General features: G+C 44.8%; 1 protein-coding gene across 3 annotated transcripts in view; it reads right to left on the bottom strand.

Annotated features, from left to right (window-relative positions):
- Positions 1-680: 680 nt before the first annotated feature.
- Positions 681-26,217, bottom strand: part of ZNF367 (zinc finger protein 367) — a 273,586-nt gene continuing 248,049 nt past the window's right edge. For all 3 annotated transcript variants that reach the window (XM_069625692.1, XM_069625694.1, XM_069625693.1), the window contains one exon: positions 681-3,024. In XM_069625692.1, coding sequence (XP_069481793.1) covers positions 2,805-3,024 — 220 coding nt within the window. In that variant the 3' untranslated portion in view covers positions 681-2,804. The remainder of the gene's footprint in view (positions 3,025-26,217) is intronic.

Raw genomic sequence — 26,217 nt, 5'->3', positions numbered from 1 at the left:
AAAACCATTACTCTGATAAGAATACATTCACACTAAAAATGAACGAGAAACAGATCTAGAGAAAGGCTAACAGGAATTGTGACTTGTAGAAATAGAGCCCAGATGAATAGCAAGGCCAAACCGGAGCTACAAAAAAAGAAGAGGAGGGGAAAATAAAAGAAGACTTTCCATAAAATAAAAATAGTGTTCTGGAATTCCAGGAGCAGCACAGGTACTTACTTTGTGGTTGAGGGGGTGGTGGAGGAGCTCCTCTTGCGGAGCTGCCCTTAAAGTGCCATGGAATCTGCTCCAGTCCCAACTGTAGAACTGAAGGGATGAGGAGTAAAAATAAGATGACAGTAGAAAACAAACCTATAGGTATTTAATTTACTGCTGAACGGAGGTTGAATTTTGATAATATAACTTAGAAATTGTCTCTAGCATTCTGGAGGACCGGATAGCAGGGAATTTTGGGAATAAAAAACAAAACAAAAAAATAAAATCATGAATCCTACAAAGATCTCCCACAAGGTTTACGCACACAAATGAGCAATATATTGCATATTTTTCACGTAAGTGCTAAACAACAACGTTAGGATTCTAAATGAGTTCCAGAACATTTATTTAAAGCAATTAATATTTAAGACAAAGGTCAGCATGGTTTCTACTTGTAATAAATATCAAACTACAAGTTTCCCATCTTAAAGATACAACACTTTACTCGTGTAACACGCAACCACATTTTTAAAACAAAAAGCAGTCTTATAAAATCACCTCAATATATTTTTACATTAGAATTTGACAAAAACAACAATTCATAGTTTAATTTGATTATACCAATATTTAAAAAGGTATATAAGAGCCGGGAGGAGAACACAACTTCTACATTTACAATATTACATATTGTGTCCAATACAACATAAATCTGATAGATGAATTGTGCTATTGCAAAACAACAAGTGAACTGAAAAGGGTAAAAATCCTTCCGATTGTAGCTATGCAGATTACTGAAATTGAAAACTGGCTTATTTGAAATGGTCAAAAACGGGTAACAACCAAACGAACTACTAATTTCAAAGTCACAATCAAAAGGCCGTTAAAATGTAATAAACTGAAAGAGTTCAGTTAAGTGCTGCAAAATTAACAAACGCAGGTCTAATCCAGTAGGACACACCTTTAAAATGTCAATAAATCGAGATGTGTATGCTTATTTACATAGATCAATTAGGATGTGCCCCAACACAAGCTGCATAAGTGCTTTATTTCAATTTGTACAGCAGGACCATTCTCCGTAACAGAATGGGCCATTCAAGGCAATTACCATATACATGTCTTGGCTACGCTAGCTCAAAACACATGGCAAACATGACCAACTATTAAAAACAATTGTAATTTGATTTTGCTTTAAAAAAATATATTTGTTTTATCAATAAGCCATGTATCCACACCAATCCAAACTGTCGTTCTACCCATCCCCTGCCCCTTTAAAAAATATATGTAAAGGTCTGCCTGCATTAGTGACCACTGAAACTTGCGAGAAAGTAGTATCTTACAGTCATTAAGATGTATGGGGAACACAGATATGTTCCTAGTCTGGACTTTGTTCAAAAGGAAAAGCAATTGAAGTCTCATCAATATCAAATAAGTGCCGTATTAATACACTTCGGATGGACTACTTACATTTATATTTTTGGTTTGCATCTGGGCAGTCCGTTAAAATATCAACTTGGGAAACACGCTATACAATGAACGCCTTGTAAAAAAAACCAAACACAAAAAACAAAAAAAACAAACACACAAGAACTGCGAGTCCATAACTATTAGCTGAACTTAATGGCGCGATCACACAAGTACTCGGCGTGGTGATTTGCAGTAGAGCAAATAGTTACCATAAGCAGTTTATGGAGGTTGCAGAAGCAGTGCTGTAAAATGTAGTGTTTGCCAACAAAATCTACAATAGTTTACGATAAGATCCACAACGTCCTGTAAAAACATCTTTTTAAAAAACAAACAAAAGTAAGGTGCCATATCACCTCAGTGTCTCTGCAGTAACACTGTTCCCTTCTCTAGACTTTGCAAGCCCAATCACTTCGTTTTAGCAACATTGAATTTGTTGGACATATACAATACATGCCAGCTTAAAAATGCTGGGATTACAAGTGCTTCCAATAAACCAAGGCACTCTAGTTGACCATCGCAGAGTAAGAGCAAATTCAGTCTTAAGTGCTTTGGATTTGTGATTTTGCCCACACACTGGAAGATTTGGAGGTTTTTCTAGGCAGACGAAGGAAAACGTGGGTGCCCAGTCGCAATTGTCATACAGCGTTTTCATTACTGCTGCATAAATGATGCTGCGTTAAAATTATTAAAACGTATACGTGCTTGCTGGAAACAGCACTCAAAATATCTTCAAAACCGACAAAACAAATAGCGTTTGTATTGTGCCATTTTTCATTGGCCACATGTACCTTCTTTGCTATGCTCAGCACCGCCCTGTGTTCAGATGCCTCCCCACAAAGGCCGATATAAATGAACGCATTAAGCTTGCAAAACCTAGCTTTCCACATCTTGACATTTATCCACACTGCATTTCCAATATTTACAAAATACTTAAAACTTTACATCTATCTTTTACCGTACAAAAAAGTGCATTTCTCTCACCCCACGTGGAGGCAACATTCTTCATAAAATTCTACACAATAGCAGCCTATGAGAAGCAAATAAGGTGCTTAGCTTGTTGCCCAGAAGCTACTTTGTCAAGTATCAACTGGGAAGGATTTTTTTTTTTTATATATATATATAGAAGGGCTTGTTCAGTTCCTTAGTTACTGGCGCAACTGTGCACCAGCCAAATTAGCCAGCTCAATGAGAGCAAGAGCGCCATGTAGGCGTTCCCGCTGCTCCTGTAGTCGTCGATGTGCACTCTTTTCTTCCTCCTCTTCATCGGACTGAAGATATTCCATAGGATCCTGTTGCTCTTGGTCTGCTTGTTGATCAACTTTTTCCTTCATTGTTGGTGTGCGCTGTTCCCTTGTTTCCCAATACCTGTTGAGAGCAAGGAGAAAATTTGTGTTTACTTGGAATCATCAAAAGTGTGATCAACTAAGTAGAAAGTATTTACCCCAAACATGGAAGATATTTCTTTAGATGCAAATACAGTTGGTCTAAGAATCGGTCAAGACCCCAAACAGGACCAGCATGTGCTCACATCTACAAATGGCACATTGTAATTATAGGCCAACCCCGAAAGGACGCCGCAACATTCAAACAAAACATTCAATTTATTTAAAATAAAATAAAAAGTTAATTGGTTTAACAGTAAATTATGTACACGAGTGATCATTTTCGTTACTGGTTACACAACTTGCATAATAAGGAGCACACTTTATTTTTACTCACCAACTTAGCACCCCCCCACGCCCTGTTGCCAGTTAAGTTGCTACAAGCCCTCTACTCTCATGACACACTATTGTTGTCCTGTTTGCGTGGTCGTTAAGGGTATGTGATCCATCTCTATCCCAGGTGTTGTTGGTGTAAACAGCGATTGGGCGAGTATTCCACGCTGCCATCTCCGCATTAGTGTCTGAAAGGCTTACATGCACTGCCCTCCTCCAGGCTGTTGTCTCGGCCAGTGCCCATTTAAGGTCCTATCACCAATCTTCTGTGGGGGGCCCCTCGGGGACTTCCATGTCATTGCTATTCTTAGTTTGTAGCTAAACGCTAGGTCTTTCATCTTAGAGACGTGACATGAGTGTTCGGGCGTGTAAAGCGGCCTAGTATGCAGGCTGTGGGTGATAATGGGTATATGTTAAGGCCTCCTTCGGTCATTCTATCTGCTATCCCCTCCAAGTATTGCTGTATTCTAGGACAGGTCCAGAACATGTGCAACATGTTCGAGTCTAAGGCAGCGCATCTTAGGCAGTGTTGTGTGGCGAGCCCAGGGAATTTGGATATCCTAAGCGGAGTCAAGTGTGCTCTGTGTTATGTACAGCTGAATCAATAGTAATCTTGCGTTCCGGGAAACTTTGATCCAAGACACGCAATGGGCAAACATACTGCGGTACAATAGAGTTCCCAGTTCTTTCTTCCTACTACGCGACCCCAATGGTTGAGTCTGTGGAGGGTCTGCTTGTAAGGAGGTATTCATACAGCCTAGAGATTGTCTGCGTACCTTCTGCAATATCGTACAAGGTGTCAACTATGGAGTGTGCCTCTGCTATTTCTCCGTGCAGTGTAACAGGTATTGGCCATGGTGTAGACCCGTGACATTGACTAACTCCTGAATGGGTGGTGAAGGAAGTGTCTGTAAGCAGATACCCTATTTTGGCGAGCACTTTAGGTTCCCATTGTGTCCTGATTCCAAGATGCACCTGAGATGCCTCTGAGTTGTTCAGTGGGATCTGTACCAAAAACGTGTCAGTTTAATTGACGCCAACGCCCTGTCCCACATTTGGATGCCCAGCGTTGCCAAGTATGGGTGGAGGTTTAGTTGCAGCAGTTTACTTTACAGCATCTCCTTCAGAAAGACGTGTGGCACTGCAGGTTGGAGTAGTTTGTGGTAGGGTGGTTCGAAGACAAACCTACCCCAGACACCAAATTGCAGCTGCCCAGCGATATAATATTGCTCAAAGTGGGGTACCGGAATGCCTCCCTCTTCTTAGGGTCTTTGTAGTGAAGCTAACGCAATCCGGCATCTACCATTATGCCACAAACATTCTCTACACAGTCAGTGGTTTTGAAGAAGGGTTTAGGTATGTTATATGGGACATTTGCAAATTGGTGTAGAAGCCTTGGGAGGACGATAATTTTCAACACTGCCACTCTGACATCAATGAAAGGGGTAATTTACCCAGAATGCCATAGTTTCTTAACCCCTCCAGGACTTTGATATGTTCCTTGGCCGGGTCATGGAATAGGTCGACGATCCATTTCAGGGCCAGCACTGGTCGTTTGTTTCCTTTCGCTGGGTTGGCCAAGATGCAGACAAAGGACTTTTACATACGGACCGTGATGCCTGAAATCTGTTCAAAATTAGCAAGGGCTTCAATTATCAACTCCAGGTTGTCTTCTGGATTTTGCACATATGAGCGTGTCATCGTCGTACATGGACATCAGGTAGCGAGTTCCTAGGATCGATATGTCAGCTGTCATGTATTCTGTCCGTAGATACGTAGCCACCGGCTCCATTGCCAGAATGTACAACAGCGAGGACAATGGGCAACCCTGTCTGGTGCCTTTCTCTAGCACCCAGGGCCTAGAAAAATGCTTGCCCGTCCCGACTCTTGCTACATGGTCTCTATATATTATTTCTACCCATCATAGATCATACAGGCCGAAGCCTAGCCTGCGAAAAAGTAGTGTACAACCAGTCTCATTTAATAGAATTGAATGCTTTTACTGCAGCCAAGGTTGCTACAGCGTCGTGTATCCCAGGAGGCCATGATATACATCATGTGATGTAACCACCTTCAGTTCCATGACATTTTTACCAGGCACACATTCTGTTTTATTGGGGTCTAAACCTTTTTTTAGTCTACTGGCCAGCGTGGCCGTTAGGATTTTGCTGTCCTGGTTAAGGACAAAGGTCTATATGAGCTACATTCTTGTTGCAGCTTATTGGGCTTCAGCAGAGGTACTATTGTTGATTCTCCTAGGCTAAGTGGGAGGAGGCCAGAGTCAAACGCCTCATTCAGGGCATTTAAAAGATGGGGGCTAGTTCTGGTACGAATTCCACATAAAACTCCAGAGGCAGGTCATCGGAGCCTGTTTTTTTTCCCCCATAGGTAACGACTTGATCACATTCATTAATTCCTCTGCTGTAATTGGGATGTCTAGGTCGCTAGCCACGTTCTTGTATAGTCTCGGCAGTTCTATTTCGCGTACTCCCTCCTCCATAGTTATGCGAGTGTTGTTGGGGGATTTCCTGATGCAGCATTCTGTAGAAGTTGTAAAAACTGCATTAATGCCCGCCTGGGTGTTGCACGAGTGCCCTGTGGTGTTTGTATTGAGTAAATGGGTGTGCGTTTTTCCGCTCTCTTACATAGCCATGCAAGTAGTCTGCCTGGCTTGTCCCCCTCAGCGTATTGCCTCTACGTATTTAATATAGTTATGCTTTCCTAGGCGTGCCCAGCATCTTATGCATTTATGTCGCAATTCCTTTTCCCTTGCCTCCCTGTCCCCTCGGTCGATATGGGATTGTGTCAAGGCTTGCAATTCGTTTTCCGTGGACGACAACTCTACAGAGTGTGGCTTGTATGCGGGACAATTGCGGTGCGCCTGATAACCACTTTTAGGGCTTCCGCGCTAGGCACACTATCATTATGTCGGAAGTATTCAATGATGCGGTCCCCAAGATGGTCTCGGAAGGCAGTGTCGTGTAGGGCCTCGCTTCTCAATTTCCAAGTTGGGGTGGGGGGGCTTCGGGTGTGCATATTTCCACTGCAATAGCAGAGGAACATAGTCGGACAGTGTCCAGTCATTTGTTCGATTACAAAAGATTTGAAAGGCAAAATTTTGAATCTTTTTTTTCGAAATACAAAGTTTAGAATGACAATTTGATCAATACAAATTTGAATGTTTGCCTTTTGAAAATGGGGTTAGGGTTGGGGCTTGTGTTAGGGTTGGGGGGACCCCCCCAATATACACTAAAACCTTGCAACGTTGCATGGAGCTGTCCAGTGCTGAAATTGCAGGACTGGACATTTCAAAGTGTAAAAAAAAAGGCATTTAAATGCCAAAATACACAAAACACTTTGAAACGTTAGATGGAGCTGTCCAGTCCTATAATTTCAGCACTGGACAACTCCATGTAAAATTTCAACGTTACAAACAAAAAGGCAGTGAAATGCTACTTTTAACATGACTATTGTCGATGGATTGGTTTCGAACGAAATGCACTTTCCATGTTAAAGATAGCATGTCGTACCTTTGGATTGTACCTTTGGAACTTTTGTTTCGAAAGTTTGACTATTCAAATCTTTTGATGCGAACAAATGACCCTAAACCAGTCGGACAGGACTACCAATGAAGTAGTAAATCAAACCTGGTGTGAACTGCATGCCCGGAGGAGGCATGGGAGTAATACCTAGTGTGTGGATGAAGCATTCTCCAAATATCGACCAACTCAAATGATGTTAGGAGCGTTTGTAGGGACCGTGCTGGTGGTGCGGGCTTGGAAACTTAAGGGTCTGATCTATCCATGTGATGTTCATAACGCAGTTGAGATTCCGCCCCCCTTCCCCCATGTGATGGTACCATTTCTATATGGGACAAGTCTAGGATACATTGTCTGAAAAAACACTGCAGTGTTATGGTTGGGTGTGTATGTATTTACTTTGCAGGTGTCCACGTTCTCAAAGAACCCTTGTATGACACCATTCTGCCCTGGTTGTCAGTCTTGGATTTGGTCACCTTAAAGGGTACAGTGGGTGCGATCCAAGTCAGTACTCCGCAAGCATATGCTGAATACGTTGATCCTATAATCCGGCTGCCCGCCCCCATTTCCTAGCAAGTAAAGCTTGCGTCTGTTGTAAGGTGGGTCGCCTGCAATAGGGCTATGTCTATTTTGTGTCTGCAAAGGTACGTGTACACTCAATTCCTTTTGACAAAATGATTCAAGCACCGGACATTCCCGGTTAACATTTTTATTTCGCTAGCCATCCTCAAATGTTTGTTGCGGACGAACTATGTCGTCCAACCCCCTCAACGCACATCTTCCTCCACTCAGTGAAGGCAGTCGTGTTTCCACGATAGTGGCTTGTAATGTAGTGGCTAATATCGGCAACAAGAGTCCCCCATCAACTTCCCCAACATCCCTAACAATCGCCCCGCATTATTACCCGTGCTCAGGTGTGTCTGCTCTTCGCCTCTACCTGCGGGGGTTTGTCCTGAAGTTTGTGCACAACGGTTGGGCACAAAAACAAGCGCACCAGAAAGAAGCAACAGAACTGTGTGGCTGGGTTGGTGGCAGCTGCGGTCTTCTGCAGCGTTGTTACTCCCTTTCAAGGTGTAGGTCCTGCCATTTGAGCAATCTATGCAAAGGCATTTGGTCTCCAAGGGAGGTCAGTCCACGCCGTTTGCATTCGGGTCCAGGAGACGCTATCCGGATCATAATGGTCTGCTCCTCCAGTCCGGGTGTGTCGTCCTGTCCTTTCAGATAACTTTCTGACATCCTGTCGTAACAGCCAGATCGACATTCACGTCATCTATCTTAGCACTCAGCGTGGCTTTCAGTTCTGCAATAGCCATTAAGATTTGGCCGTTTGCCTCTCCCACTTCCTTTGCTTTGTAACGCGTTGCTGCTGTGTTGTCCTGGTGCGTTGGTGGTGGGGTTGTAGCATAGTTAAAGGCTTTTGACTGCTTCATTTTTGCTGCCTTGGGAGGCATTCAGCCTGCTGACATATTATGGTGTTCTTAAGGTGGTAGGTAGCCCTGTGGTGTTGCTGGCAGCCGCACTCCGGGATTATCGCAGGGATGCGCTGTACCTCCTCCGCCTTATTCCTGGTATGGGTCACAGAGAGGGGGGGATACAGTCGAGAGTGATCCGAGTGGCTCGCCACCTCTGATTTCTGGTGCCTTCCCCTTGAGTCAGTCAGCGGGGGATGAACCCCCCCCTTGTCCCTTCTATTCCGATGTTGGGCAGAAATAGGAGTGTCCCTTGGGGGCAATGGGCTTGACTGGTGGCGAGAGGGGGGACTACGCAGTCATGTGGTCGCAGTGTTTACGCTCCCCCGTTTAGTCCGCTTTGCAGGGGGCCTGCGCTACTTCTTGTGGTAGTGAGCCTACATGGCGGTGGCACAGGGGACCGCCCCCTGTGTTTTAATGCGCCAGCGTGCCATTCTCTGATTCTGGCGCACCGCTTGGGATCATAAGCTTGCCAATGCTCATGGCTCACCTCAATACCCCTTCACGGCCAAGCTAATCTAACACACATGAATGCTGGAATACCACTTGCCAGGACACATTCAAGTACTCCTAACATGGGATATTTCCTAAAGTACCCGTGCAATGTAGCAACCAGGAACACCTGACTACGCTCTAGACTAACGAGCCTCTATGAACCCGCCAACAGATCCCCACACCTAGTCAATCAGAAAAATCAACCACTGCCTGACCCACAATTCTACTAATACTACCTACTAACACTACCTATAATAGGCCTAGTACTCAGAACACTATATCCAATACCCAATTTATAGTTACACTGAGTCCCAATCCTGATACGATACCTAAATTCACTGGCGCCCTAATAAAACGCCAGATCACTGGTTGCCCACGCTACCGAAATCTCAGACCTCATTCAATCGGAAAAGTACGATTTTCTGGCCATTACCGAATCCTGGCTTCATGATGCCGCAGGTCCTGCACTCATGTTGGCTATCCCCAATGGATATACAATTTTGAGAGCCGACAGAAAGGAAACACGCGGAGGAGGCATAGCCCTTATTGTTAAAACTAACCTTGAGATAAGGTTAACACCTTCCATTGAATTCAAATCATGCTAAAATCTTACAGCCAAATTATCTATCGACACCCAAACCCTCACTATCCAACTAATTTACAGACCCCCCCCCATACCCCTTTGGCACATTCGAGGAGGATATCTATAACATCCTCTCCAATGACTTAAACTCCTCCCAAATCATTTTACTAGGGGACCTCAACTTGGGTTTTAATGAGCCTAAAGATCCCCATGCGTAAAGCATTGCTAATATCCCAACTGACCTCGGTCTTACCCAGAGAGTGCTCCAACCCACTCATATCAAAGGGAGAACTTTGGACTGGGTAGCTGACTACAATTCTATCGTCCATTTTACCTCAAATCTGGACCGACCACCATCTTGTGTCCTTCTCACTAGCAACCAAACGACAAGTTCCTTCCAAACCGCAGCTTGCCCCTCCTATACCAACTAGGAATAAAAAGATTACCACAGATAACCTACTCCCATTAATTCTGCCTACTCTCAACTCTTTACCTGAAATCTTTGGATTTTATTGTACTCATTCACCAAGGCCTCAGGACCTATCTAGCTCTATAGACAGGATAGCACCTCTCAAAATGCGACCAAGTAAACCTAAAGCCCACCTTAACACTTGGTACACACCACACCTGAAAACATTACGAGCCAAAAGACGACAATGAGGTAGCCTGGAGACTACTACCCTCTGAGGAAAATAAAATTAACCTCCACAAGTTATCTGCACTATACAAAAATGAAATAATCACAGCCAAACAAGAAACCTATAACTCTAGAATTGCACAAGCCAATTCAAGTACCAAGGAGCTCTTTGCTATTGCGAAGGAACTAGAAGCCCCCATCCCAATACAGGATAACTGCATGAAAGACAAACTCTGGTGCTCTAATATGCAGAAGGCATTAGCAGACAAGATTGCCACCTTACAAGCTGAAATTGCCATAAAAAAGTGTCACTACATACCAATACATCATCCTCCAAGATCACCACACCACACAGACATAGGCTGCACCCCCTGGCCCCCCCCCCGCTTTAAATTCACCAAAGTCTCCATCCTCGAGACTGAAAAAAATAATTCTCTCGCTCAAACCTTCCAATTGTCAGGGAGATCAATGCCCTGCCCAACTGATAACGGATGCTGCCAGAGACCTGGCTCCTTTCATCACAAAACGTATCGATGCCACCTTTTCATCTGGCTCCATACCAAATAACCTTAAAGCATCATGGGTGCTCCCTTTACTCCAAAAACACTCTTTAGACCCTGCCATCCCTACTAACTACCGCCCAATCACAACAGTGCCCTTCCTCTTAAAAATCTTAGATAAGATGGCCTATATACAAATTCAACAACACCTTGAAGCCAATCACTTGCTGGGTGATCAACAGTCTGGCATCCGGCCACGGCATTGAACCGAAACAGCCTTGGACTTAAAAGCACAAATTGATGAGTTTAGAGATAAAGGAAAACCAGCACTCTTGCTCCTGGACCTCTTGGCTGCATTTGACCCCGTGGATCACGGGGTCCTCTGCAGACATTTGGATTCGGCAGCACACTTCTCTAATTAAGCCATTGTCTGGATTGAATCATTTCTCAACAGGACTATGAGAGTCTTCTCCCCCACATCAGCAGCTGACCCCATCCCCATCTCCTGTGGAGTGCCCCAGGGTTCTTGCGTTTCCCCTGCCCTGTATAATATTTTCACTAAGCTCCCGTTTGATAATCTGGACCTTCTTGGTATCACCTACACCAACTATGCAGATGATACTCAGATTCGCCTACCTCTTCCTGGTGATTACGACAAGGATTTGGCCTTGGTGAACAGGGTATATCTCATCCAGGAATGGATGGCCATTCATGGACTATGCCTGAATGATGACAAAACGGAAATTATCATCCTCGGCATCCCTTCAACCCTCAAAAAATTGGGAGCTAAATATTCCACGTTCAACATTGACAGCAACCCCATTACAGTCGCTACTGAAGTCAAAACTTTGGGCTTCTATTTAGACTCAACCCTCTCCTTCAAGAAACAGGTAAACTCAATGGCCTCTGCTACAGCATATACTTGTAAACTAATCAGAGCAGGCAAGCCTTTCCTGTCCAACAACAACTGCATTACAGAGCTCTAGTATTATCTAAACTGGATTACTGCAATTCCCTTTACTGTGGAGCCAATAAGGCAGCTATTAAGAAAATCCAGTTCCTCCAAAACACATTAAGAGCTATCCTTGGAATCTCCAGGAGAGTCCATATTTCTGAAATAAGAAAATCTAACAATTGGCTCCCTACACAGGAAAAAAATCCAGCTGAACGTGGCCTCTCTTACACACAAATGCCTCAATAATGCAGCTCCTTGCTACCTTACTGAGAGATTCACTAGGAAAACTAACTAGACCCTCTAGATCTGCATACGCCAACTGTCTCTTGGTCACAAGATTTAAACTCTCCAGTTTCTGAGGATGAAGCTTCCCAGTAAAAGCAGCCCAAACGAGGAATGCCTTACCCAACATATGGAAAAAGATCAGCCCTACTTAAAATTCCGGCAAAACTTCATAAATTGGATCAAAGAACTTGATAAGTAACCTAGCCATCTCCCGGTTTACTTGACACTGACAATATGCCTTCCTAATTGTTCATAGCTTTCCACTCTGTCTCCTGATTTCAAAACCTCTCACTATAAATGCATTCTGTGCAACATCCAATTGTACCCTATGTGATAATATGCAAATGTCTAGATGTATATAATATGCCATTTCTTTTTGAAATCTTTATGTACCAATGTATGAATATGTAACCAAGCAAGCCGCCTTATGCAAATGCGCGCTGATGCCCCCGGGTATGGTGCGCAATACAAGTAATAAACCAAACCAATACGCCTTCACACTCCAGCTGGCTTGCAGGCGTAGGTTTCAATTCCCCGGGACGTCCCTTTTTCTGTCAGGATTTTCCAACTTCTTGCTTTGTGCAGCTCCTCCGGTATCAGGATAGGCAGTGTCTTTGTTACCTCCACCCTTTTGCTTCCGTGTGGCCATTTCACTGCACGTTACATAGGCTAAAACCGAGCCACTTCGTTGCAATAAGACTCCTCTTACTTGTTGAGGTTGTACTGGCGCGGTGGGTGCATCAAGCCAACCTCCGCTGTATTACTTCCTTCGTTTGCTGCTACTCCAAACCAGCCCCATGTCCCCCCCCAGCCCCCGTTCCTCAGCAGCTCGCCTTCTAGCTTCCCACTGCATTTCTTGATGATTCGCTGCAACAGGACACTTAAAATGCAGGGAGCCCGACGCACCAACGTTCCAATTGAACACCTGTGTATCTGCCTATTTTTTCCATATTATGAAGGATCAGGCAGGAGCTTCTATAGACAGTCCTACACTATGGCTGCTAGCCACGCCCTACAGACATATTCAAACATATTGAAACAGACACGATCACCAATGAAGAACAGCCTCCCTCACAATCCACTCACCCCTGAAACTTCAGTGCAAACAAATGACTAAGAAGTAATCAATCCTAATACTAAACACGCCACATGTTGTTTAATTGTCTACACCTTAGTTTAATCATATGTATCAGAAGGGTCTCGTCATTACAGCTGCCCTAGCTTGAAGTTCTGTGGCGCTGAATAGTATCCACTCTTGCATATTAATCTAGGAGGGGCACATTGTAAACGTCTGACTCAATGTTGCTGCTTTGTAAATGTTCACAATGGAGCCTTCTCAACAAAGTCACGGCCACTTTTAGTGGAGTGTGCTCTAGGCCCAACAGGTCTACCTGCTGTTTTTGTATAAGTGGGTAATGCATGAATATTCAACTAGAAATCCATAGTTCATGGACTTGAGGTATGTCCGAATAGCCATATAATCCACAAAGAGTTGCATTACATCGTAGACGGACAGAACTTCAATCTCACATTTTATTGCTTTTAATAACAATGTTACAACATACAAACAACCCGTCCCCCTGCACCCCATTGTCGCCTTATCAGGTCCGTCAGGCATGTTTGTTGTGCCGCTTCGTACTTGTCTTTGCAGCTGTGTAACCAAATGCTACATTACTGAATACTCTCCCATTCATCCTCCTGCTTCATCGCACTGGTTCTCAGTTCACACCATCTTTCCACTTCCCCCAGATCTTGGTGGCCTTAGCTTGGCACCCTCGTAGAACTTCGAACTCTTGACATGAATTGTGTGCATGGTTTGGTCTGCGGGAGAAAGTTTTGGAAAGAAGGCAACTATATGGCTTGATTTAAATGGAAATATGAAACCACTTGGAAGGCAGATTGGGGGAGGGGTGGGTTGGGTGGAGGGGGAGGGGGGGTGATTGTTCATGGTCCTATAGGTGAAAAAACGAATCCAAACAAAAAAATAAGAAATGTACTCCATTTAGAATAACGGTGGTTGCAATTTCATTAGTTTTACTGGCACATAGAGAGTCCACCGTACACTGGACAAACAGTGCTAAATCGCTTCCACTTCAAAGCACATGTTACTGTGGAAGGCTGCTTGGCTTCTGCAAGAATGTCCATGCACGCTCGGTTTGGGATGGGGGTATTGGTCTACCATGTCCTCGTACCTACTACTGGGCAGAACAGACGCAAGTGATAAATTAATGGCTTCACAGGACCCTGGGCTCCCACATATCGGGGCAGAGACAAAAAGAATGGGGCTAACTACACCCCTTCAGATACTGTATAGGGAAGACAAAAGTGATAACTGACATACCGAGGATGACGTTGCACATCAGCCAAGCATGGAAAGAAGCCCACCAGTACATAAGGTGGGGTGGGAGACCAATATTAGATCAATCCCTTTGGAACAATAGGCATATTCTTGAAGTCCTGAAAATGGGTCAATGTCACAACTTGGGAGGGATACTGGATACACACACTTGCAGACTTAATACAAGACGGATGACTCCTGGACTTTGAGCTTTGCAGGGGAAGTTTGGGATCCCACTAATGACTATTATAGACACCAACTAAAAGAGCGGAGGGTAACTTTTTCCACATGGTGTGGAGCTGCAATGTAATCCAGAACTTCTGGGGAAAATGCACCCACAAGATCTGAGGTGTTGGGGTCCTCTGTTCCACAGGACCCGAAATTGGTATTACTGGGTATATATGGGGGGGCAGGGGGGTGACCCTGGGACTGGGGAAGAGACTAACGGATGCAATGTGGGGCTCTACAGACAGACCGGGTCTTGGCAGCTGGGCCAATGAGGTGGACAGATGTGCATCCCAGGAAAGGCAAATCTACAATGCCAGGGGATGCCCTGGGAAGTTCCAGAACATCTGGGGGCAATGGGATGGGACGGTGTGAACATTTGCAGAAGAATGCTCAGAGGGTTAAACGGGGCTCCATTATGCATTATAAGACCCATGATCAGTTATACCGCTCCCCCCCCCCCAAAATCCCCAGGCCGGCTTGAAACACTTTCGCACTCGCAAGAATGGTCTTTTAATGACTGTAATGTGGTACTAAGCTATGCAACCTTTGTTGGTTTGTCGATTTGCATTTCATTTATTGGAAATAATAAACAGAAAATAAAAAATTAAAAAGAATGTCAATGCAGCCTTGAGGCAGAATTGACCAGTTTATACTGTCGAACCTCATAAGCAGCTGCTAAGCTCTAGGATGTTAGACTGCAACCCATCCTCGTCAGATTGCTGGCTTAAAACATCCTGTGTGGCTCTGTAAAGGTCCCGGCACTTCCTTCCTGCAGGAGTGGACGATGAAACTACAGACATCCCCCCTCCTAATCCCTCCCACCCCCGGTTCGCCCACTGTTAATCTTTTAGAAATGAATTGCAGGATTGGCAATCCCGGGGGGGGGGGGGGGGGAGTGGATAAAATAATAAATCAGGTCTCTGCTCGCCACCCTCTGCAAACTTTGCTCAGTGGCTCTCCAACCTGTAAGTACATTTGCAAATGGGTATTGCATTACACCCATGTATGCCTACTGCCTTACAAGTGTAAGCCTCCCAGTAAAATTAAATGAGGTGTACCTGAAATGCCTTTGCCAACAGCTGAAAGGTTTCTGAATAAAGTTGCTGCTTCTGTAGTCTTATCCAAATAGTTTTTTTTTCTTTTAAATAGGCTTCCTCTGCATGTTTTCTTCTCACAACCAAAGCTTTCTGATGGAAGTCATCAGGACTTTAATATTCCAGTTCCACTATTTACATCATACGCATGTAAAGTTCCAAAAAGCTGCTAATAAAATTATTATTTTAGCCTAATTAATTGAATTAGTGTTAGTCTTTGGTATCAGATCTCCATATTGATTAATCCTCTATAATTGAAGTCCACAGTCAGCAGAAAAATGGAGTGAAAGGAAAAAGGTTTAGAACTTGTTTGATTTTATTTGTCAAAAAAAAAGTCCGAAACACTGCAGGTAATTTGCAGTTAGTGCAAGAATAGTGAAAAAGATTCCAAACAGTACAATTACTAAATAAACTCCAAATAATACATTTTACAAATAGACAGAAAAAAATTAAGAAACAAAAGTTAAGAAACAAGTTTTTTTTTACGAATGGACAACAAAATGAAATCCGAAAAAAGTAAAAATAATTTGAGTTTTCATGTTTTTCTCCGTTGTCAAAACCTGTGATGTTTTTTCTATATAGGTTGTTTAAAATTGCTTTCATGAACAGAATAACATTCTTTGTATAAATGAAAAAAAATGTCCATTCGTAAATAACTTGTTTCTTAACAAAACTTGTATAGTTTTTTTCTGTGTAAATTTGTAAAATGTATTGTTTGGAGTTTATTTAGTAATTGTACTGTTTGGAATCTTTTTCACTATTATTGCACTAACTGCAAATTACCTGGAGTGTTGCGGACTTTGACAAATAAAATCAAACAAGTTCTAAACCTTTTTCCTTTAACTCCATTTTTCTGCTGACTTCAACTATAGAGGGTTAATCAATATGGATATCTATGATATCCAAGACTAACACGAATCAAATTCAATTCATTAGTTAGGCTAAAATAATAATTTTATTAGCAGCTTTTTGGAACTTTACGTACGTATACTTCAGACCCCCACCATAGCTGCATCACTAGGGGCAAACCCCTTTTCTTGTTATGGTTCCACTATTTACATCAGCCTGCTTTAGGTTCTTAGGCTACTTATGTTGCATATTGTACTGTGCTTCACAGACTAGTGGAGAATTTGTTTTAACATTGCCACGCTGTACCAAAAACAAACCATGGTGACTTCTAGATACATGTGGGTCTTTTTGTCTGTCAGTTTCAACAAAAGACAGACACCAACAGCCTTCCCCAATGATTCGGAAAGTCTCTGGGAGGTACATGCACGCCGCAAGGTCCTTTCCTCTAAGAATGTTCCTAGATTACCACTCTTCCACAGGACCCAAGTCACCCGTTCAGCTCGGTTCACGCGCAAGATAATCAATTAGTTTTAACGTGCCAAACAAACCGAAAAGTTACATTTGCTTCTCCCAAACCTCAAAACTAAAGCTCATGCAGAACTTCTTCCTGAAACTTCAGTTCAAGAACTCACAAATATTTACAGGTTGTGACCTTTGGTAGTTGGCAAGATTCCAACTACCTCACAGATGTTGAACAGCCAATCAATTCTAAGTATTGCTACCTTCATCTTGGGCTGGGATCATTCCAGACTCCTACATTTAAAAGGTGTTGAGGAAAACTGAAACTTGGCCAACAGTTTCAAATACAAACATCCTTTCGAGCGCCTCACACCTGCCTTGCGCACCCAACACCCTTTCCGGGCTTGCAAACCAAGGGGAAACCTGACACATCTGTAGCAGATGTGTACCACTATTGTCTTGGGGAAAGCTGGAGCTATAAGGAGTATAGGAGTTGCCAAGGATCTTTTCTTTATGGTACATCTAGGGAAATGCACCAAGACAATTTCTTGACAAGAGCATCCAAATGCCATGGTTAATAAACCAGTGCTTGTGAAACCTGGACATGAAACTGGCCATTTTGGGTTTCTTGCAGTTGCAAACCGATCTAACCTTGGATACGGCCATATTTTGAAAAAGGGGTTTTAGCACCCATGTGTTTTTCAGACAGTACACTAGGGACCTGCTTTTTTTTCCCCACTCCCACAACTTTGTGGCAGGTATGCTTATGTAGATTCCCCTTGGTGTGGCCCAAAGCTACCATTGCCGAGCCTCCCGAGAGAAAATCCCTTATCCTTGTTCAACCCTGTATGTAGAGACAGTAGTTGCATTATTTGTTTGCACTAGTACAGATTGGTTCTGAACCACACAGAGTGAAAAAGACTTGGGAGCCATACGATTTCAGTATACTTTAGTCATCTTTTCAACTTACTATTCAGCCACGGATCGGGGAAGGAATCCTAGGAGGATGAGGATTGGGTACATGTATCCAACTTGCAAAGGGAAGCCTACATTTTGTCCACAGGGGAAACCAAAGCAGGATTCCCACATCAGGAGGTAAACTTTGGGACTGACCTCCCAAGAGTCAAGTTTGATTCTTGAAGATGAGGCATATGCAGAAGGGAATATCACACTGCCTAATGTCAAACCCAACAGATACCACTCGCCAAGCTGTTGGCTTGTGTCTTCCTCAAGTTCAGACTCTCGATGGATTTACAACTCTTGCAAAGGACACAAGCCTACTTCCCTGGTGTCAATGATTGGCATTAGTCATTTTTTCTTTGCTCCCGTGCAGCACTTACTCCTCTGTATGCTGCAACATGATTTTCTGTCGACACTTTCAACCACCAGTCTACGAATGGACCATCATCTCCCTCAGACGACAGGAACAATACATTTGGAAAAGGTTTGATTGGTAAAGTATAGACCTAACGGTAACACTGTACTGACAGTCTCCCCTTGCCTGTGAATCTCCAGTAGAATCAGACTTAAACTCCTAGGGAATTGAAAGTTAAGATTCTTTGAGACCTATTGTTGCATGGTAGTATCCTTTCAGCAAATGAGGAACAATATAATGCCAGCATTCTGAATGTAATTGTTTGCCAACAGGACCCAGAATGTATGGTTCGTATCTCCTCGACAGCTTCCTTAAGGGTCCCATTGGCATCATTAGTGGGTATTGCTGTGCAGCATGTGCTCTCAATCTTGTGGCACACGCCGCATTCGATAGCAGTCATAAGGTCCAACACGTAACAATTCTGTAGGGCCACCAGACTGAGCTCTTCTAGCACTGCATTGTCCTTTTTCGGTAGCATTGACCAACTGGAGCCTCAACGAGTTATCTGAATCCAAGTCATGTTAGAGACAGTTTGCAAACTCTTCAGTTTGCTGAAGAGTCTCAAATGTGGTGGGATAGCGTCCAAGCTCTGGGTGGATTCTGCTTATACGCAATTGCATACTCTCTTCCTCCTAGTTATCTTTTTTCATCTCATATCTCTATTGGCCGTTTTACTTTATTCTTCAATTTCTGAACGGATAGCCCATTGAATGTCATCAAATCCGCACAGGGTGCCACCAATGCAGGGCTCTAGTGGGTCACAAGTGCACATACTCTTGCCCAATCTGGTGGTAGTTAGGCGTACGCCCCAGTCCCACAAATCATCCATTGCTGCCACTGACCCCTCCTGCAACACTGAAATGCTAATCGTCCTCCAGCAGCCAGTGTTGATCTCCAGCACCACTGTCCAGTTTGCTCAGAAACACAAAGAATATTGTGGGAGCAGTTTTATGTAAACTGGGCAAGGTTTTTCATCTATCCATGTAAAGCCATGTACATTGGCATTCCATATTCTCCTACATCCAGCATCTATTTTTTCACCACTTTCTCTTCAAACCCCACGAGCGCTTCTGCACAGCACTGTACCATCCCCTTTCCCATTGGATACACAAACCGTGTATTTGCATTAAGGGCCTGGTGTGGCACCATGGTATATCATGGCCTGTTGAATTCTTACAGAATATTCTCTTGTGGGCAGTGACCACCTGTCTTCCCCTCTGTGAACCTTCAGGGTTATACTCTGTCATATGCTTGGTAGCTTTTCCCTGGGCCATGCTTTCTAGTTGCATATAGTTGTCTGCGTACACCGCTGTCTTGAAAAGATCCTGGCCATCTAAAAGGAACTGCTTGCTCAGCTAGCTCTGTAGATGACAACGCTACAAGGTGCAGCCTTAGGTATCTTGCTCCGGGCACATGCTGCTGCATAGCAGTCCGCAGATTAATCTCCCTCTGAGTCATGGGTGCATGTGCATTTTGTAATCTCATGCCGTCAGTCAACACGACGTACTGTTCCAGCACCTTCTACGTGCAAAACATGTCCACTGCTGGGAAAAACCCAGCTTAAATTTCCAATGTGCTCCCTTCTCTGCCCCTCCCAACTTGGAGCCTCCATCTGCGAAAGCCCTGGAATGTCATCAGGGAGTACGCGGCAGTACCATTCCTTGCGAAATAGGATTGGTTTACCAAGCCTGGCAGAGCCACTGTGGCGAAGAGAGGAGCTGAAATATGCATTGCACTTAACCCCTAGTCAGCAAGCTTTACCAGGCCTGCACTCTGCTAGCTAGTGTCTATTGTGCGTCAAAGAAAGGCTATCTAAGCGCTATGTAGGTGCTAAAATGCTCTAAACTCTCAAATACAGTTCTCTATTAGCTACTAAACTGGGGCCTCTGCCCTGCCTTTCTATGCACAATGCATAATGTAACCGTCCACCCATCCTAGGCCTGCACATTCCTTGTAGCCCACTAATGCTTAATGTAGGCGCTACCAACACATTACTTTCAGCATTTAGCACATACTTTGAATAAGCTATTAGTCTTAGCTGTTAATGCAGCCATCCTAAGGCCCTAATATGCAAAAATGTCACTTTGTATTTCACTACAGCTGCATATTAGGTTCTCTGTCCAACGTCTGCCATGGTGCATAATGTGTGTCCACTCTTCCTTTCTGTAGTATTGCCATTACTCTCGTCTTTGGGCCTATCCCCCCCACCCTCCTTTGGTGGCCTGAGTTAATCCCATTTTCACCTTCCCTGTAAATTTCCAATGCGCCTCTACAGACACCAGTGCGCTCTCTCGATCATAAAGTCCTGAGACAATTTCCCAGAGACGACTTCTCACAGGATCAGGTTCTCCATGTAAGATCCGGGCATTCCTCCCCCACTGGAAGGCCAAGAACACAGATGTTCTTTCTATGCAACCTCCCACCTGCATCTTCAGCTCCAATACAGCATTCCCAGCCTCCAGAGGGTGCAGTCTGTGACCACAACATCTGACTTTGAGGCCAGTCTCCTTTAAGAGCGTCTGTGGTAGTAACCCTTTCAGCCAGAGATTGTACATCCTGCCGCAGGAGATGCACATCAGCCTTAACCTCTTATTTTGCCCTCCAGCAAACAGCGCGATGCTGCTATGGCAGCAAGGATCCTGTCCTCATAGGCCACCTCCTGGGCTGGTGGCGCTTGTGACAGGTCGCCCTCCGTCATCGGTGCGGGATCCAGTTGTCTGCCCTTGGCCGCAAATGAGTCCAGTATCATGCCCTTACCGTGCCCTTTCTGCTGGTTAGCTGGCATATCCAGCATGTATGGGACGCATGCAAAAAACACTCCACAGCGTAGTGCCCATTGGCATAGCAGTGTGGGCCAAAGAAGAAGCAGCCCTTGCGCTGAATACAGCCCTGTTTCAATCAAGAGCGACCTCAGCGGCAGTGGGCCACAGTTGTGCATGAAGCCCTCCCCTAGCAGAAGGCGCAAGTAGTCTCCCATGGTGACAGTGGTGAGCAGCTAGGCACTGCTTCTGTGATCAGTTCTTGCAGAAACTGCAAACTCCAGATTCTCCCATAGAGCACTTCCGAGCCCCAGAAAACACAGCAAAGCCCCCTGCCCATCCACCAGCACCTCAGCCACGCACACCATCTGCATCCACCAGTCCAGGGAGCAGCACCCACTCAGGATGGGCTTCACTAGACACAGGGCAATTCCAATTGTCAGTACTCATTAAGGTGTTCTCCTCAGGCTAAGTTCCTTGCCTGTAGCAATGCTGCACAGAGTAGGGCAGCTGTCCCCAATTGAAAAGTTGCTGCACAGGCATTCACAAGGATGAACCTCCCAGTGCCCACCTTCTGGTGCCGTAGCCGCCTGAAAACTGCAAAGCGGGCCCTCCGCTGCAAGTCAGTGCAGCACGCCGGTCTGCATGGCAGCTTCCCTCCAGCTCCAGTCATTCGCTACCGCTAGACCCACCTTCAGCAGCGGGGCTGCGCTCTCAAGCTCCTCACCCCCCCCCAGAGGTGCTGAAGCAAGTCCAGTGTATGCGCTTGCCAACAGGGGGGCGTGAACTGACCCCAGCGTACCTTCTCAGTGCCACTTTGCGCCCCCCCCCCCCCACTCAGCAGGCAGCCATCTTGCCAAGCACAGCGCTGGCAGGCCGCCTGCAATACTGCAGCTCCCTGAACGCCATCTACCGGGTCACGTCGGAAGCCAGCTGGGAACTATGGGAACACTGGCATGTCAGATGAATCACGTAGATCCTTCTATACACACACCAGGAAAAGGATCTTATTGCAGGAGCAGGATGGGAGCTCACGCCAGACACGTCCTTCTAGATTGGTTACATTCAAAATTACAAATATTTTGAATTAAATGTATTGTGAGATGCTACATGTTCAGAAACATTTTATGTCCGATTTTTAACAAAGATCCATGATGGAGAAATCGTATACAAAGTCTGGTGTGGGTTACCCAACCCTTCATAACTGTGCCCTTCACCATGACTTCTCAAGAGGCATACGTCAGGCTGAGCCCCTGGGCAAGCTGCTCAATCTCAACCACAACTTGAGGCAGTCCACTGCTGCATGGGTGAATGGGATCCGGTCCCAAGTCCCCCAGTGGTGTCATCACATTAATCATGCAGGTGCCATGTAAAAACATGCATTGGGGAAAGCAAGTAAATACAGTACATCTAACCCAGAATGGATGCCAAGGGCGGGATGGAGAGGAGGACTGCCAACTGGCCGGTTTGAAAGCTCTCAACACAAAGCATCTTCCTTTGGGGTTGGGGGGCGGGTGGTAGAAATAAATGGGTGAAATTCATTGATGCTCCAACATAGGACCAATGAGACTACCTGCAGTGCTTTAGTTGCTTTCTGCTATAAATATCCTATCACTTGTCAGTCGTCCAGACCAATCTATTTGTGAAACTGCTTGTGCATCAGGCCCAATGACCACCACACAACATTTTTGAAAAGGAAAAAGAAAAAAAACATATTTCCAGGTAGGGTTTGAGGGAGAAATCCCTGCACTGGTATCCCGAGTGAAGCTGAAAAGAGATTGTTGTCGGCATAAAGGAAGAAAGACTGATGCAGATGTGCAGATCCATAGAAGATGCAATTGACAAGACTTGTTCAACTGACAAAGCTTCCCCCACAGGTTAGGCGGCCCTGACTCATAATTTTACTAAATATTGGAGAACATGAATCCCAGCTCAGGGTTGAGACAGCCGCCTGGGTTCATCATCTTCGATACAAGTAACCAGAATTGGTCACCTGCTGCAAAACAGGAACTGGAGTTTGGGGTTCAAACAGGGACAAGTGAGTAAGCATAAAGAGCAAGTAGGCATCACAAGGCAAATGCCCAGCCCAAGGGGAGGAGGGAATCTGAGCCAGAGACACTACCACTCCACTGGTAAAGAAAACGGAAATGTAAGGGGTATAGCATAGTGTGGAGGCCCCTCCTGCTCCACTGGCAAACAGACAAATCTATATGGTAAAAACACCCATTTGACTACACCAGGCAAATATGCGCCATCCCCACTAGAAGCAACACTTTGATGATCTCCTATCACATGAACAGGATCAGCAATAGGTCAGGGATTAAAAGGGAGTTTGTCATTTCAAGATGGTCGCCACACCTTGAGGACGTGTTTAACGTTCTCCGGTCGATTCCTCCTAACAATGAATGCGGCCCACTCCCTCTACACAAAATGATCGCAAGCATGAGACAGTCTTTATCTTTATATGCAAATTAAGACACCGATGCAGCAATTAGCATTGCGACTAAGGATTCAAATCCTGATTCCACTCCGCAATCAACGCTAACGGGGCGTGGCACATCGCCCACAATAGACGCTCTCAGCTAAGTAGCCTTGGGCCCCTGTATGTTCATCCAGGTAAACTTGCGCATTGCGAGCCAGTCTACGGAGACTCTGGGACATCACTGGATGCGTGCACTTGGCGCGCGCATCTGTCTCCCCATTATGAGAATCTTGGCAGCAAAATAAACGCTTGCTCCAGCCTCCCAAACCTCCCCCCTCCCCCTCCTGCTGAACGAGATAAGGTGTGGCATATTCTGAAGCCTGAATGCGCAGCACAGATCAGGCGGGAGGGACAACATCATTGGATTGAGGCGGACAGTACTGTATCACATTCATAAGCCGGAGGGACAGCAGCTCGCAAACTTCCAATTCAAGGACTTGAAAGCTCAAAAGCGCTGCTGGCATGTGCTGCTGTGCCAATTAGAGGTCTGCCGTGCGCTTCCTACAGCATTTACCCTGGAACAGCCTCTTATGGATTGAGTTATACTGCAGCTTTTGCGGGAAGGAAAGTGCACTTATCCAACCAGAGGCTCACCAAGCAAGTCTATTCATATCTCTGCTCCCAGACTCTCAGCTCTGGGAGACAGTGGCCCAAGAGACAGCTCCCACAGGTGCATCTACTTCAGGTGAGGAAATCAGCTACGGAGACTGCGATGGATGCAGCTAAGGAAGACTTTACGACTAGCTTCCAACTATTCCAAGGCAAATTCTCAGCCTCCTTTCAAACGCAGTTTACCTCCTTCACCGCGGAAATCAGGCAATCCTTGACAGAATTCAGCAGAGACATAGCTACTCTTGGCAGGCGGATCAACATGAACGAGCGAGCAATTCAAGAACCATCACACGAGAGTAAACAATCGGATATTGCAATTCAAGAGGAATCTAGGGCGACACGCAACCTTGAATTACAATATGAGGACCTGGAGAACAGATCTCAATGCTCGAATATCCGGGTAAGAAACATACAGGAATCGGTTACTGACTGAATAAATAAAAAAAACATTTTAAAAAAAGACCATCACTCGTATATTTGCAGGTTTGCTTCCGGGCGAAGAGACACCTACAATTTCACTAGATCGCTTACACAGAATCAGCCCGAAAAGGAATGATCCGGCAGCTCTCCCACGTGATATCCTTGCAGCATGCTCTTCATATCTCCAAAAACAACATTTTAAAAGGAAGGCCCAAGAGCAATATTCGATCACTTACAATGGAACTGAGATCCAGCTTTTTCAAGAGCTCTCCCAGATCACACTCCAAAAAAGGTGAGATAAGCAGCCGGTGGTCAGAGCATTACAACCCTGAGGGATCAAATATAAATGGACCTTTCCCTTTGGAATGTCTTCTCTCTTGATGGCAACAAACACAGGATTACTTCCTGAGATTCTGGTATGGCCTTGCTGCAAATCTTAGGTGAGGAAGGCGCATCTGTACCAGAGCATGATCGTATGACCCATCGATTTAAACCCTGGGAATGGTTTAACGCGTCGAGGGAGAAAGCAAAAAGCTCAAAAAAAAAAAAGAAAAGACTGGAAGGCACGCCTGAGGTACTATCACTTAACCAGCAAACATTGAACTGGACTGTACAATGCCGCTAAAACTGGAGGAAGAGTCGGAACATCACATCTTGCTTGGAATATATCTCTTCAGGTAACAGATGGGGTGCTAGGTTACCCCGCAAGTTGCCCTAGGGAATCTGTGGTTCCACGGCCGGTGTTAGCAGCCTCAGACTGTTAAGTACCGTGGCCCACACCAGGGGACTTCATGGGAGGTCTATAGTGGGGTGTTTGGGTGAGGCTGGATGCAGGAGGGGGGGGTGGGGGTGGGCTGTAGAGATGCGTTTAGATGGTATTTGTTGATAACAAACTTAGGTAAGAAGGAACACATACTGCATGGATGTGAGATTTTTTTTTCAGTTGAATGGGATAGTTTCAATGTTCAACCTTAAACATAAAGGGCCTAAACAGCTGGCGAAGCGCAGAACGCTCGACCCTCTCTTGAGGCATCACCAACCGGATTTTGTGTCACTCCGAGAGACGTATATATGTAATGACAGAAATAAACTGCGACTTCAACATTATCCGGTGGTGCTACAGGCAAATGCAGTGGGTAAAGTTGCGGGTGTGTTATTAGCAGCTTACAGTGGGAGTTACATTTCAATGCTAAGATCTTTAAAAAAAAATAATCACAGAGGGTCGATAGGTCTTTGCAGTTTTGGGAACTGGTCCCAAAATATTCACAGTGGCTTCGATTTGCGCTCCCAATACGGGCCAAGAGGGATTCTTGAAGTCAGTAATTACTCAAGTAGAAGCATCATGGCGACTTCAACATAGCCTGGGACCCTCTGCATGATCGGAGCACAACTACAAGTTCAATGCACTTGGCACCCTCTATTTCACTAAAATTTGAAAATCTAACACTGGTGGATGTATGGTCAGCGCTCATGGGGGGAAACGAAAGGACACTTTTTACTCACATGTGCACTGTTCATTTTTGGTATCTAGTCTATCAAATTATTTTGCATCGAAAGAATATGCATGAAATGCATGTTTTTGAGGGATAAAAGGTTAATTTTTTAGGGGGTGTTTTAAAGGGTAAAAACCAGCGGGTTGGGGACACCTGCTCCCATTAAAAAGAAAAAAAAGAAAAAAAAAATTAAAAAAGGGGGGAAAAATGCATTCGATGCAAGTTTTTTTCGTTGCAAAAAATTCGATGGAAATGTCCGAAGATGCAAAAA

Source organism: Ambystoma mexicanum, chromosome 6p, assembly GCF_040938575.1.
Source record: "Ambystoma mexicanum isolate Mex_15411 chromosome 6p, UKY_AmexF1_1, whole genome shotgun sequence".
Taxonomy (NCBI): domain Eukaryota; kingdom Metazoa; phylum Chordata; class Amphibia; order Caudata; family Ambystomatidae; genus Ambystoma; species Ambystoma mexicanum.
Note: the sequence above shows the minus strand (reverse complement) of the source record. Positions and strands in the feature narration are given on the sequence as shown.